Below are 15,332 nucleotides of genomic sequence, written 5' to 3'. Positions count from 1 at the left end.
CCATTCTGTATCAGCAGCTTTAAACTACATTCAATTAATTTAATGTTGTGAATCAACCGTTAAAGTTGTTAAAATTGCTCCCATTAATCCATAATTTCCCTTTTGTCAACTTTCGACATGTGAAAGTTTTAAAACTATTTTAAAGATAGATTCAAGTCAATATTTTACCGATTTAGGAGTATTTTAGATAAAAAGTTAATTAGGTTTGCTTGGAAGGTTCGCTACAACAGCCTTGCAGAGAAGTGTACTGCTTTAAGATGGCGGCCGTTTACTACGTCTGCATCTAGCTTTTTGTAGATGTGCTGCAAACACTACCGCTACCGTAGTGCATCTGGTCTTATATAAATGATATCTACCGTAACATTATGTGGATGACGTACTTTTGTAGCAGCTTCAGGTATGTTGTTGTGTTTTTTTATCTCGTGGCATGAGTTGAGCTAGAGCTGTGAGTTGAGCATTGGCATTACCCGAGGGGCCGGGTAATGAGAAGCATGATGTTTAGCTACTCTCGCTCCGTTGCTCATTGACTGCGCGGCGCGCTGAGTGTGTTGTACTTCCGCTTTACTTGGCATATTTCAATAATCGGAATTTGGATGTTTGTGAATCGTTCTCGAATCTTCCACGGCCGAATCGCGAATAATCTAAGAATCGGAAATTTTGCACACCTCGAGTGAAAAGTGACACCAGAGGAGATAGAACTTTGGACCAGGCGTACATTAACATAGCGGATGCATACAGAGCCCAAGTCTAACCTCATCTGGGTCTGTCAGACAACCTCTCTCTTCTGCTACAGCCACTGTATACACCAAAGATCAAGAGCGCTGGGATTACAGTAAAAACAGTGAGAACCTGGCTGGAGGATGCTGTTCCTATGCTCGAGGACTGTTTCCACCACACTGACTGGGATATATTTAAACAGCACGACACAGACAATTGCACCACACTATTGACAATTACACCTCCACTGTTTTGGATTACATCTGCCTCTGTGTGGACAATTTCACAGGATGGAAACAGTTCCGTGTGTTTCCTAATACACCACAGGGATGACACACAATGATAAAACAACTTATATGAGAAAGGGACATTGCGTTCTACACTGGGGACCAGGAGGCGTACAGTCCTGCTCGGGCTAATCTCACGGGGGGCATCAATACTGCCAAGCATCACCACAGGAGGTGCATTGAGGCCAGGTTTGAAAACATCGCAAAACCTAGGCAGATCTGGGAGGACATCAGGGCCATCACGGACTACAGGAGGAAACCACCATCACCCTCAGATGACAGTTCCACTCTTGCTGAGGACTTAAACCTCTTTTATGCCCGTTTTGACAGGGACAATACTGCTGTCCTGCTGCCCAGATGTTGCCTGGCACCGCCAGACTATTCTCCCTATGTTTTTTAAACACTGTGAAAATAGTCTGGGACCCAGCCCATTAACGGCCTCTCGAGCAAGCACAAAATCAACCGTCCAATCAGATTCTAGCCGAGAACATGTTCCAATCCGTGGTAAAATCAGTTTTAAATTACCAAAAACATATCGACACAAGTCATTGACAACAGTCAACATGGCTCGTGCTAGCCATGTTGAATAAACTTCTCCATTCTCCGCTCACGCTAGTTACTTGTCGCTTTAACAACGTCACGTCTGCCCGTCGCTGATTGGTCCACTCCGCTGTGTTTGCTGTGGCTTGCTCCGCCAAGGGAATTTGATCCGCCGAACAGTCGCCAGACTCAACTGCTGGAACAGCAAGGCAAGCACAGATGGTCTCAAAAATTCACATTTTTCTTTGCGCACTCTAAGACCATACTGCCTTAGCCTTTTTAAGACAGCATCCAGGTCATGAAGATGATCCTCGTCGTTGTCACCGGTGCAGAGAATATCAACCAAGTAACATTGTACTCCTGTCAAGCCTCTCAAAATTTGATCCATAGTCTGTTGAAACAGAGCAGGAGCCGACGTGATGCCAAAAAGTTATCTGCAATATCTGAAAAGTCCCTTGTGCGAGTTAATTGTCAGCCACTCCCGTGATTCTTTGTCCAAGTGCATCTGCAGATAAGCTTGGTTGAGGTCAATTTTGCTGAATTTTTGACCCCTGCTGAGACCTGCAAACAAATCATCGATCAATGGAAGCGGGTACTGGTCCGCACAAAGCACAGGATTTAAAGGGCAACTGAAGAGCTTTTCGGATTTCGCTCTTGAGTGTTTTACTCAGTTGAATTGTATTAAATGCATCATTCGCTGTCACAAAAAGTCCCATTAATAAAAAAAAAAAAAAAAAATTGACCGCGTAGTTTTTGAGTTATGGCCATAGCAACACCATAGCAACGAGTGACGCGCCGCCCTCTGAACACGGAAATATAGCACCACGCAATCCTCGCCATATACTGCAAACATTTTCTGGGTTTTACTCGCGAGATTTGTCATGCCATCTCAATGTGTAGTGATGAATTGCTCACAGGAAGACTCGAGACACTATGAGTGGTCCAAAAAAACCTCCTGCAAAGGTTTGGACCGTTTTTGTCAACATGCATACAGGTCTCCAGTTGGCTCATTGTTTTCATCTTTTCAGCGACGACAGCTTTGAAATCCTACAATGCAACCTTGGTTTTACAAAGACGTAAGTAGAGACCCTTACTGGCTTTTATGATTCTAAAATTTGATGCACTTCTGTTGATATACGAGGGGGACTCCTACTGCCTGTTTGTTGAAGCGCGACATTTTTTTGTTGTTGCTGTTGCCCCGTCACAAGTAGATAGGTTTGCTGACAGGTCGTCTACGCATGTGATTTTATTACTATATCTATAGGTATTTTGTAAATTCAAATGTCCCTAGCACCAAATAGGTCCTTGGCTCGTTGTTGTTTGGCCTGTCACAGGGTAAATATAAAGCCTATATATAAAACAATCCACCTGCCAGGCCCTAATTTATCAAATACATCTCAATAAAACAATGACTATTGTACTACAGCATCAACATCAATTTGCCTGCCTATTTGAAGAGGATACAATAGAATCAAATAGATGCTGCTTTGACTGGGGCATTATTATTTGATCACCAAGAAATTATTATTAAAAATTATTAAATTAAAATTAGGATTCATCCAATATTTTCATGCTGCTGTGATTTTTTTTTTCTCCAGGAAGCCAAACATAAAAAAATTAAGCGGTGGAAACCCTCAACACGATGAAAAAAGCGTTGCAAGTCAGTCGCCACCCAGTTTCCCAAAGTCAAGAGAGTGGGTCGAGTCATATGACCCAAGTGATGCAACGATGCCGACTGATGAGATCCTATGAGGGCTGCCAGATGCTGAATTTCTTCCGTCTGCGACATCAGATGACGATGATTTGGGAGAAATAAATGTTGCAAATTTTGATGACATGAAATCATAAACTAGTCATATATACAGTACACATTTTTTAAAAGAAAAATCTAGTTACCTTCATATTTTAATAATAATGATTCATCTTTGTATAGAGAACATTTAATGCTACAGAAAAGAGTAAATACATATTTCCCACTGCCATTATCATTTTTCAATGTTGCGCTAGTCCGTTGCTATCCTACCTTTGTGTTGCTAACAAAATTAATTTTCTTTGATGAGTGCCATTGTTTGCTTGGTATAACTTAACTTTCTATGTTGTGTCACAATCTGACAGCAAAAGCTGATGCCGATTCAACATAAATCTGGTATCATTTATTATCGTGGCCTATTGAATATTGTTTCAGAATGTAATATAATTACGATATATTATATACCAATAGAATAAATTAAACAGTCAACAAAATATGTCAATGTTGTTTATAACTTATGGTTTTATTTTTCTAATGTAATTCATGCCCCTGTCAGTGCTTCAGCCTCCTCAAGTTTGGCTCTCACGTCTGGGATCTCCTGACGACACCATACTCTTGGAAGGGTAATTACTTGACGGTTTACAGCAACACCTGGAAAATCGTTTTGTCATTTATTTTGAAAAATCATTAATATATCATTTATTTAGCCACATTTGGGCTAGCTTTACCATATTTAGATCGGTAGGAGCTGTCCCATTATCTAATATCCAGTTTTAGCTATGTGGAGAGCATGGAAAATACATACAACCATGTAATCGCATCCTCTCAAATAGAAAAATCACGATGCTGGACTTAGGCTTACCACTCACTCTCCCGTTCGTGAAGTGTCGAGCTGTCAATTGGCGTCATGACGACATCTGCTGTGTCAAGTAAATCGTCGTCATCTGACGCCTCAGGTTCAAACATGTAGGGATTAATTGTAGATCATCTTTCCTGGGAGCCTTTGCCATCGGTAGCGTCAAGAAGGAGCGATCCTTAATGGTTACCTTTGGTGGAAACATGACTGATATAGTCGTTGCTGCTATGCTAGCTGTGGATACTAGTCTTCTGTTGCGTCGGGGAATTTACGTCACACTTCCGGGTTTGGGAAGGGACATTTAACGGAGTGCAAAAAAACTATAAAAACGCGAATTATCCTTGCAATTACGTGTTGATAATGTTGTTTTGACGAACTAGTCCAAAGTCTATATTTGTAAAATCACACCAAAATCCGGAAAGCTCCTCAGTTGCCCTTTAAAGTCACTGTAAAATCTCCACATGTGCGAATTCTGCCATTCTTTTTCAGAACCTGCACAATTGGTGTCGTCCGTTCGCTGGTGGTGACTGGTTCCAAAACACCACTTTTGACAAACGCATACAGGTCAGCCTTGACTTTGTCCTGAATTGCATTCGGCACTGTCCTTGCCTTCATAAACACAGGTTTGCTTCCTGGTTTAATGTGCAATTTGACTTTAATGTCTTTAATGCTGCCCATTTCCTCACAGAAAACCTCTTCATTCTTGTCCAGGATGACTTGTAGTTGTGAATAACCGTCTGAGAGCCGCCGAACTTCTAACCAATTTAGACGAAATGTATCAATCCACAGTCATCCCATTATGGAAGCAAAATTCCCTTTTGTGACATACACTGAAAGTTGGGCAGTTTGCTCATTGTATTGAACACTAATATCAGTCATTCCTTTAATGTGTACTTTGTGTCTAGTGTACACAGTGTTTGATGGTCCTAATGGAAGGTGTCTCAAACACTGTTTATAGACTTGGTAAGACACAAGCAGACTTGGTAAGACACAAGCAAGGCCTTTGACCCAGTGCGTATTTGCATTTTTGGTGTGACCCAGTAACAATCTGAGTTTCCGTCCACGTTCATTACATGCACGCTGTGCACGTCACTGTCATCTTCTAAAGTAGAGGCACTCTCTACTGCTTTGACATTTCTTCTTTTCCTGTTTGTTATCCATTTCCTTTTCTTTGTGTGTTTTTTTTTAATTCCGATAGGCACGCTCAACATGACCCTTCTTTCCACAATTACGAGTTCATTTCTTTGCACCAGCTGGTGGAGGCAAGATGCCCCAAAGCCACATTGCTTTGGATACTATCCACTTGATGTATTCTGCTCGTTGTGTTCAGTTGTTGAGCCTCCTTTGAAGCCATTTCCATAGCCACACTTACATCAAAGGCTTTCGTTAATGTCAATCCACTTTCTGAGAGCAACTTCTTTGGTGTGTATTAATTTATCCTTTGGTGTGTATTCATTTATCAGTCCACATACCAATCTGCCGCTTTATGTGTCTTCTAAATCACCAAAATCACAATGTTCAGCAAGCACCCGCAGCGCCGTTACAAACATAGGGACAGATTCCCCCTCATCCTGATTTCTCCTGTGAAATCGGAATCTCTCTGCAATTACAAGGGGTTTGGGTGAAAAATCTTCATAAAGAGTTTCCACAAACAGGTGCAGATGTCACCGTCGTCACTTTTTGTTATGTACTTCCTTAATTACATTACAATTAATTCCTTAATCCTAAAGTACATGTAAGGCCGAGACTTGAGTGGAACAACACTTCTTTATTCAGTGTACTACTCATCACATATCATATATACCCACGACACATCACAGAGATTCCTTTTATACTGTAATACCACACTCATAGTGAGTACATATCACACACACAGTGAGTGCACAACTATAGCAACAGCAGTGTGACATAAATATGTTACAATGACATTCTGCACGGTCTCTCCAGAGCCTTTCACGTCTGTCGCAGGTGTTCAGGCTGAACATTCTTTCATAGGTAAAGAGCACAGAGCCAAGGGCGTATAGTTGCAGATTCTGGTGGTCTATGGCAAATGCCAATCGAGATCTACGTTGCTGGGCAGTAAGCACGGGCCTCACTGCAGGACATCGGGCCCTCAGGCCATCCTTCTGGAACCCGATTCTGATTGTTTGGTTGTTTGTATTAATTGTATTTCTGGATTATTTTGTTACTTTTTAACTATTAGGAAAATACAAAACTTTAAAGTGTACTGCCCAAAACAGTGTGTTTCCTTGTGCACTGCCCAACAGCTAGCTAACATTTAATGTCCACTAGAAGTACCATGGGTGTCCCATTTTGGGACACCCTGGGATCATCCCCAGAGGTGTCCCATTTTGGGACACATGGGGGTCCGCCCCCAAGCCGAGCCTAGCCTTTGTTTTGTAAATGGGGCCATTACTTATGCACCACCGGCCGCATCCCATTTCTATTTTTCTTCCCCCACCCTTTGGTCCTTCAAACAAAGTAATAAGCAGTAGGGCTTGAAACATCAGCCTTACGAATTGGGACACCTCTTAACACTCCCGTAAGTCATAAGTCCGTTCGGCCAGTTGTTACGTAACCAAAAAGCGACGATAAAAAGTGCACTTGTGTGTTTAGCAAAACTGAAAAACAAAACAAACCTTACAAATGAAGAAACACAGTGAATAATAAACTAACATTACAATTAGTGGTGTCGATTTTTTATTTATTACACCCCTAATTAGTGCACTTTTTATCGTGATTAATCTTTTTTAACTATTACTTTTAAGACTGAAGAAAACACATTGAGAGTAGATAATACTGGTCATCAGCTGTTAGAATATTATTTGGATGTATCAAGCTTGTTTCATTTAATTTAAGCAAACAAAACAAACACTTGCAACTAACGGAACGGTCCACAACACATTCACATAGATGTGGAACTCTAGTTCAGTTTAATTTAATTTGGTTTCAAATTAAATTTAATATTTCCACCATTGTATGAAACCTGAATGATAGTTTGTTTCTGCACCAAGAGTGGTATTTACTAGTCTTGCATATTTTTTTTCCAGCAATTTCATGTGAGGTGCTTTTCTTTTTACCACTGTTGCTTGGTGTGCTTAGTTGTAGTATTTCTACATATCTATGTATATCAATGTATATCCACAGCAAATTGTTAATTGATTTTTTCAAAAATGTTTTTAACACGTAGACGGTATTCAAACAAATACATTCCAATAATAATAAAAACATTATTAAAATACTGTTATTAAAATATCCTCAGAAGTTTAGCAGTTTAGTGTCTCAAAGTAGCCTTACAGAGGAAGGTTTCGCCCAACCCCCTTCTGAGCTAATGGCTGAATATGCAAGTAAAGAGAAAGTAGCTTGACTTAAGGCCGAGTTATACTTCCGCGTCAGACCTGCGCCGTCAAGGAAGACCCGAGTTAAGACCCTGCGCCGTAGCCCTGCCATTGTAGAAGAGAATCAAACAATATTTTCTAGTATTCTACACACAAAAATGGACCAAGCGGACGGGAGTATCATCGAAGAGCAAGTCTCGTCAAGACATTATTGTGATTGCCAAATGGCAAGGTCGGCGATTAAAAAAAAATAAAAAAATGGAAGAACCACCGAAACGTGTGTGTTCGGAATCGAGTGGCCACACGAAGCGGTGACCCAGTCGGCCAAAAACTGCCAACTTTTGATCACTTAATGTCGTATTTTTGGTTGGTGCACTTCATCATTTATTGTGTACATGTTTGCTGTGAGTCTGTGACTTATTTACGTGTCACACTTTAAGTATATGAAGATCAAAGCACATATTTGGTGTCAAAAGTTGTTTTGATCTTTAATTTTCAATAACAGACAGTTCACACACGATACATCATCAGTGATTGAGAGTGCCTCTGTGCTTTTTATGATAACGTTAAAACCAAGGCTCCAAACGCAGTTTGGGAAGTTCCATAGACGCCAGAAATCTTCTATGGCTTCCCACTGGTTGGTTGTAGGACACGGCAAACAAACCGGGCTGGAAGGCTTTGCAGACCTTGAACGCAGTGCTCGACGCCAGTTTGAAGCTAGCGGCCACAGCTAGCTCTCTCCACCCGAGTCTAAAACTCTCTGTGCGGCATCAAAATTCGGCCAGACCGCCTCGAAACAGTCTTCTGTGTCGCCTTACCCTCAACATTTGTATGTTCAATATTTATCCAGTGTTGATGAGCAGAATATTTACTTTCAAGAGTTCCATCTTGTATTGTTTATTTTCTCTCCGTTAAACAAGACTAGCGGGAATCAACAAGCATGCCCCAAAACCGTACAAACATAACACCACACTCCTCTAGTGGCTTGGGGGTGAATTACAGAGCAACGTGTTCCCTCACCGCAGAACTATAGAATGTCGAATGACGCTGTAGTCGCTGCGCCGTCACCGCAACGCGGGAGAATAACTCAGACTTTAGGGCCAAACCAGTCCGGCAGGTTTGCAAGGAAGGTTTTGCCCAACCCCCTCCTGAGCTAATGACTGAATATGCAAGTAAAGGGAAAATAGCTTGACTTAGGATGGGCAAAACCAGTCAGGCAGGTTTGCGAGGAAGGTTTCTCCAACCCCTTCCTGAGCTAATGGCTGAATTTCCAAGTAAAGAGAAAGTAGCTTGACTTAGGATGGGTTAAACCAGTCAGGCAGGTTTGTATTTGTTTGAATACCCTCTACATGTTAATTTTTTTAATGAAAAGATCAATTAACAATTTGCTGTGGATATACACTGATATACATAGATATTTAGAAATACTACAACTAAGCACACCAAGACACAGTGGTGAAACGAAGAGCACCACACATAAAATTGCTGGAAAAAAATATGCAAGTGCTGGAAAAAAATATGCAAGATTAGTAAATATCACTCTTGGTTCAGAAACAAACTATCATTCAGGTTTCATACAATGGTGTGAATATTACATTGAATTTGAAACTAAATTAAATTAAACTGAACTAGTGCTCCACATCTACATTGCCTTGCAAAAGTATTCGGCCCCCTTGAATCTTGCAACCTTTTGCCACATTTCAGGCTTCAAACATTAAGATATGAAATTTAATTTCTATACAATTAATATATATATATATATATATATATATATATATATTATTATTATTATTATATTATTATTATATATATAATTTCTATTTGTATAATATGGACTACGTGTATATAGATTTCTGGATTATTTTGTTACATTTTAGCCCTTTTTTAAAAATGTTTTTTTCCCCTTCTCCTTAATGTTTTTTCCCCTTTTAATTAAAAACCAATCCTTTTAACCCGATTCCGATCCTCTGAAAAATGGCCCAATTTCCAAACATCTGATCAGATCAGATCGGAACCCTGATATACAATGGATTTGATTTTTTTTCCTTTTGTAATCCTGTAAATCCACATTTGCATTGAAAATGCCCCGAATGTACTTTTTCAATCTGGTTTAATTTGTCCTTTTTGCTTGCCTTTGTAAAAAGCCAGATTCTCGAACTGAAACGAAGAACTCAATTTCACTAACTCTTCGTGAGTGTAGGTGTGTTCAGATTCAGATTCAGAATATTTATTGTCATTGTTGCAAAAAGCACAACGAAACTTTGTTTGGAGCATCCATACAACTAAGTTGGTAAAGTGCAAAACCCATATAATAAATACCCTTAAGTACAAAGTGTAAACATTGACACATTATTAGACATAAGTACAAAAAAGATTCCACAGCAGCATAAAGTCATGTCAGTGCTAAAGTGCAGAGCAAAAATATACCTGATAAGAACAGTTATAAGTCAGTGCAAAATCAGATGAGTTAATCAAGTATAATCAAGTATACTGGTTGTCAACCAATAGGCAAATTCTTATAAGTCAGTGCAAAATCAGATGAGTTAATCAAGTATACTGGTTGTCAACCAATAGGCAAGGGTAAGGGAGGAGGAAGTAGTGGGTAGTGACATACTGCAACAATGCAAACCAGTTCAGAGTTATTGTTGTTGGTGGATGTGTGGGGGGGGGGGGGGGGGGCAGAGAGGGGAGAGTTATAAATGAAATGTTAAATACTGGTTTTCCTTTGTATCTCCACGACTGTAGCTTTATTTAGACCAGGGGTGGGCAAACCGGTCCTTGAGGGCCGCAGTGGGTCATGGTCTTTGTTCCAACTGATCCAGCACCGAGCTTTTAACCAATGAGGTTTCAATGGAAACAAGAAGCACCTGACTGCACTTATAACACACCAGTTTGGTGAAAAGGTGTCCTCTTGATGGGTTGCAGCAAAAACCCGCACCCACAGCGGCCCTTTGTGGAATAGTTTGCCCACCCCTGCTTTAGAACAAAAGAAAGAAAAAAAAAAAGTTTTGCCTATCATACATCTATTTGAAAAGAGGCTCGTTTCATACATTTCATCAAATGTACACATCTTATAGTGGTGATGGAGACCAGAGAAATCACGCAATTCAGTTTTTTTCCAGAAAGAAAAGCACTTAATTAATCATCTGGTCCGTTTCTACTTTTATGTAGTCAATGGCAGAAAATATTCGTTGGGACATCAAAGATCTGACCAAATTCTCAAAAGAAGCAGGTAGCGACAGTGATTGAGTTAGGTTTCAGCACTACAGCAGAAATTTTGAGATGCAATTTTCATTTTCTCAAAATATTTTTAAATTATTTCTTATAACTTTGGGTGAATCGATATTGGTACCTTGGTGACAGACTCCTCAGGCACCCCTCGTAGACGAGCATACAGTTCCATGTGTTCGGTACCAGTCAGAAGCCTCCAGATGGCGTCAAACTGTGGGCAGTATCCCATCATCTGGCGAACCTTGTCCACTTCACACACGACACTATGAAACGCATGAAATTGTATTTACAGTATGTCACGTGTGCTTGAGTGGATGGCAAAATCAATCTAGGTTCGATACATCTACCACGTCAGTAAGCTCAGGCAGTGGGTCTTGATCCCAACCCAGCATCCCTGTCCCCAATAACATCTCGATTCTGTTCCCCTCCCCATCAAGAACTTGGCCACCTCAACATCCCCTGCCCCTCTCTCCAAGAAAGCCAGTGGGCAAGACAAAATCAAACCCTGGGTCTTCAAGGTGAGTGCTAGGCAGCTTGTAGAAGTACTTCTATAACTCTTCCATCTTGACTTGAAGCTGATGATGGAACCCAATCTGTGGAAGATCTGCATTGGCCCAGTTCTAAATAAAAGAGGACTCATCCATCTCAATGACTACAGACCTGTGACTCTCCTGTAGGGCTACAACAAACGATTATTTTCATAATCAATTAATCGGCTGAGTAAATAAACGATTTATCGATTAATCAGATTGATGTCACTTGTTTGCAATTACTTTCACAGGTTAACTGTGAGGACATCATTAACTAAATTCCTAGACCCGCTGGAATTTGCATACCAGCCGAACATCGGTGTGGAGTTTGCCTTGATTTTACTTATCGACAGGTCACTGTCCCACCTGGAAATACAGGGAAGCACTGTGAGAGTGATGTGTTTCTACTTCTCCACTGCTTTTAACTAGTGTTGCACCGATACCATTTTTTGGCCCCAATACCTGGCTGCCGAGAATCGACCGATACCACTCCGTTTGAATTATATACAGTATATAGATATATATACAGTATATACACATACAGTGAGGAAAATAAGTATTTAGTCAACCACTAATTGTGCAAGTTCTCCCACTTAAAAATATTAAAGGGGCCTGTAATTGTCAACATGGGTAAACCTCAACCATGAGACATGGTTGAGAATGTGGAAAAAAAAAACAGAAAATCACATTGTTTGAGTTTTAAAGTGATCCTCGATCTTTAAGAAAAGTAATTATTAAAAGATAAATGTGAGTATGAGTGATAATAATTTGGTATTAAAATCCTTAATGTTTTCGTTTTAATAAAGTTTGTAAAATTATTTTAAGTTGATAGGTCGCCATTCTTGTGAAGTCGCAGTGCGTGACGTCAACAGGCCCGGTCACTCTTGGCTACCCAAACAAGTCGTCGAATCTGCCCTTCCAATTCGAACCAGATCGGACAAGTGAAGAGCAGGACAGCAACGTCGGTATTCACAAGACGAGCAGCAAAGGCAAAATGAGAGTAGGAAACACAGCACCGTATTTTTCGGACTATAAGTCACAGTTTTTTTCATAGTGTGCGACTTATACTCAGGAGCGACTTATGTGTGAAATTATTAACACATTATGATATCATTTCACATGTTATTTCGGTGTTTTGTAGTGATACTGATGGTTTGGTAAACTTGTTAGCATGTTCTTTATGCCATAGTCACCTGAATAACTGTTAATAGCTATGGCCAAGTTCGTATTCTGCCTTTGGCAATGTGTTTTCAATTGTATTATTGACTTTTTTATATTGAAATGCATGCTTTTAGTTTGCGGTGCTTTCACGCCCAAGTGGGGCCGCATTCCCACTTGTTGATCGGACACTTAGAGCCAGTTGTGTGGTTGTTTGAACGATGTGCTAATGCAAGCGAACGCATGCTAACCGTTTGTGTCATTGCTCTAATAACACCTAATTATCATTTATTTACGTTGATGCGAACCTGTTTGGTATCGAGGACCAAATTGATTCAGCAAATTATTCGGACGTCCAGCATCGCCATTTGGGAGTTTAGCTTGTGGTATAGCCAGGACCGAGCCGTAGGGTCTTGGTGAGGACAGTATATTTGCATTTCGTTGTTCATGCATTGTGTAACGTCATACTGTACACTTATTCAGCATGTTGTTCTCTATTGTATTTTTATATTAAATTGCCTTTCAAGATGACATATCTGTTCTATGTGTTGGATTTTATCAAGTAAATTTCCCCTAAAAATGCAACTTATACTCCGGTTCGACCTATAAAGTATGTTTTTTTCCTCTTCGTTGGGCATTTTATGGCTGATACAACTTATACTCAGGTGCGACATATAGTCCCAAAAATAAGGTACCTTATAAGACAAGAGTTGGCAAAAACTGGTGATGTACTAGCGGCAAATGCGTCTCAATGACAACTGAGCGAGAGAGTGTATGCTGTTGAGAACTCTGGTTTTTGTTAGCATATCTTCAAGGTAAGCTATTGCGTTTTCAAACTCATCACAGTATAATTATGTACAGGCATGAAAATCACTCACGTTTCGGCAAAATTCGCCGTTTTGAAGTGAAAAATGGTGACCAACATGAATTGTGTAGATCCAAGGAGAAAATTTTTAGGGGAGGGGGTAGGGTCGTAAATCCATCTAACTAACTAATGACATGTTTTATTGAAGTTGTCAAGCCTGTCGCGATATGCAATGAGTCCATTTATCTCAAGGTAAATAAAAATGAGGGCGGTAATTTTCACGGCGGCGTTTTATCACCGCGTGCGTGCATACATTTGAGCGTGCTTGTGGCTGACATATGAGACTCCAGTTGCTGTGTCCAGATGTTCATTGGTCAACAACACACCGTAGAATTACAGTTCACACATACAAAATAAGGAAACACATCTATATTAAACACTGTAAACGTTAGCATTGCTACACTGAGACTAATGGGGAATAAAGACAACTTACTTTAAGCCTGCTATAAAACATTGGCAGTCTTTTCCGAAACGCAAACTTGCAGTTAAAAGGTGACACATCAAACATGAAGAATTGCTGGTAAACAGCATTTGCAAACGAAAAAATAAAAATCTATAAGTGACACCACAAACAATGACGGAAAAGTGCTTTTTGCCGAGTGTAAAGTTGTTAGCGGTTTAGTGAACGTACTTCCGGTGAACATTTCAAAATTAAAGCACGTCACGTTTGTCATATAAATGACGATTTCTGGAGTTAATTCCACATACTTCGGAATTAATACTATAATATGTAAATACAATAATACTACAGAATTCAGATTTTACACTAAGAATGACTTTAAAATGACACCCTTTTTAAAAAATATGACTGGCGATTAATATTATACTTCGTATAACACTATTATATTTAGTAGTATACTATAATAATAATGCTAGACATTTTTATATAAGAATTCTTTTGAATAATGTTGGAAAGGCGAAGGCAGTGCTCTGAATCCGTTTACATTCCATTCTTTCGTACTAGTAAATGCTATCACTAAGCCTGCACAATATATCGTTTGAATATCGCCATCGCAATGTGCGCATGCGCACCCGTCACATCGCAGGACGTGCAATTTTACTTCTTTTTTTAAACATTTAAACTTTTCTTTTACTTCATGAACGCAGCAAGTGTGCAGATCCTGGATTTAACGGAGTTGTAAAAATTAGTGCCGATGGTGCAATTTTTCAGAGCATTGGAATCGGGTGAACAGGACCGGGTTTTTTTTTTTTTTTTTTTTTTTTAAAACAACATACATTCATGTTTTTCTGCTTCATGCTCATACAGCACCACAGTGTCTCTCTCTTCTCTCTCCCTTCTGCGAGGCAGCGCGACCAAACTGTTTTTCTTCATCATCAGTGCATCTATCCTGAACGGAGCTATTCAAGTTATTTGGTGAAAATTTTCTTATTTTAGTATCGCAATACAATATCGCAAACTCCCCAAAAATCGTAATGATAGTTTTTTCCAATATCGTTCAGGCCTACTATCTGCATTCGACCTCAATGTTCATGTGTGATTAATTATTGTTATTTGCATGTTTATTTGTACTTTAATAAAGAATTTCAGTTTTCCAAAATGTTTTTGTGAATTAATAGGCGTCAACAAAAATTTAAATGCTAAATTGGTAAAAATAAAAAAATATTAGTCGACTAATTGTAAAATTAGTGGGCTGACTAATCGGGAGAAAATTAGTCGTTTGGCACAGCCCTACCGAAACATATTTCCTCCACACCCTTCTCACCTTTTTAACCCCTGACCCATTTTCATGCCTGTAGGTAGATTGCTAGCATCCAGAGCTGTCATGTGCTTTACATAGAGTACAGGGCAAACGTTTGAACACACCTTGTCATTTGTGCATTTTTATTTTCATGACTACTGACATTATAAATTCTCACTGAAGGTAATAAAACTATGAATGCACACGTGTGATAGTCAGGATTGGAGTCATGTCGTGGCTGACTGTCCTCAATAAATTTGTCATTTGATGGGAACAAATCCTGGAATCAAGTGTAATCCATGTATTGTACATTGTAACGCGTGGTAGGTAGGATACGTGTATAAATGTACCAAAAAGGGG

At 39.7% G+C, this 15,332-nt stretch overlaps 1 protein-coding gene and 1 long non-coding RNA gene across 2 annotated transcripts in view; both read right to left on the bottom strand.

The window, feature by feature from the left end:
• Window positions 1–15,332, bottom strand: part of LOC130912442 (phospholipid-transporting ATPase ABCA1-like) — a 383,631-nt gene that overhangs the window by 41,386 nt on the left and 326,913 nt on the right. Inside the window, exon 43 of the mRNA XM_057830543.1 lies at window positions 10,841–10,982. Within this exon, the coding sequence (XP_057686526.1) occupies window positions 10,841–10,982 (142 nt within the window). The remainder of the gene's footprint in view (window positions 1–10,840; window positions 10,983–15,332) is intronic.
• Window positions 3,799–4,409, bottom strand: LOC130916996 (uncharacterized). Its single transcript, XR_009063398.1, has 2 exons — window positions 4,157–4,409; window positions 3,799–3,945 (listed from the first exon to the last, which is right to left on the bottom strand). It is a non-coding gene; the product is annotated as an uncharacterized LOC130916996 (long non-coding RNA).

This window comes from Corythoichthys intestinalis, chromosome 1, assembly GCF_030265065.1.
Source record: "Corythoichthys intestinalis isolate RoL2023-P3 chromosome 1, ASM3026506v1, whole genome shotgun sequence".
Taxonomy (NCBI): domain Eukaryota; kingdom Metazoa; phylum Chordata; class Actinopteri; order Syngnathiformes; family Syngnathidae; genus Corythoichthys; species Corythoichthys intestinalis.
The sequence above is the reverse complement of the archived record's forward strand: the minus strand, read 5'-3'. Positions and strand labels throughout refer to the sequence as shown.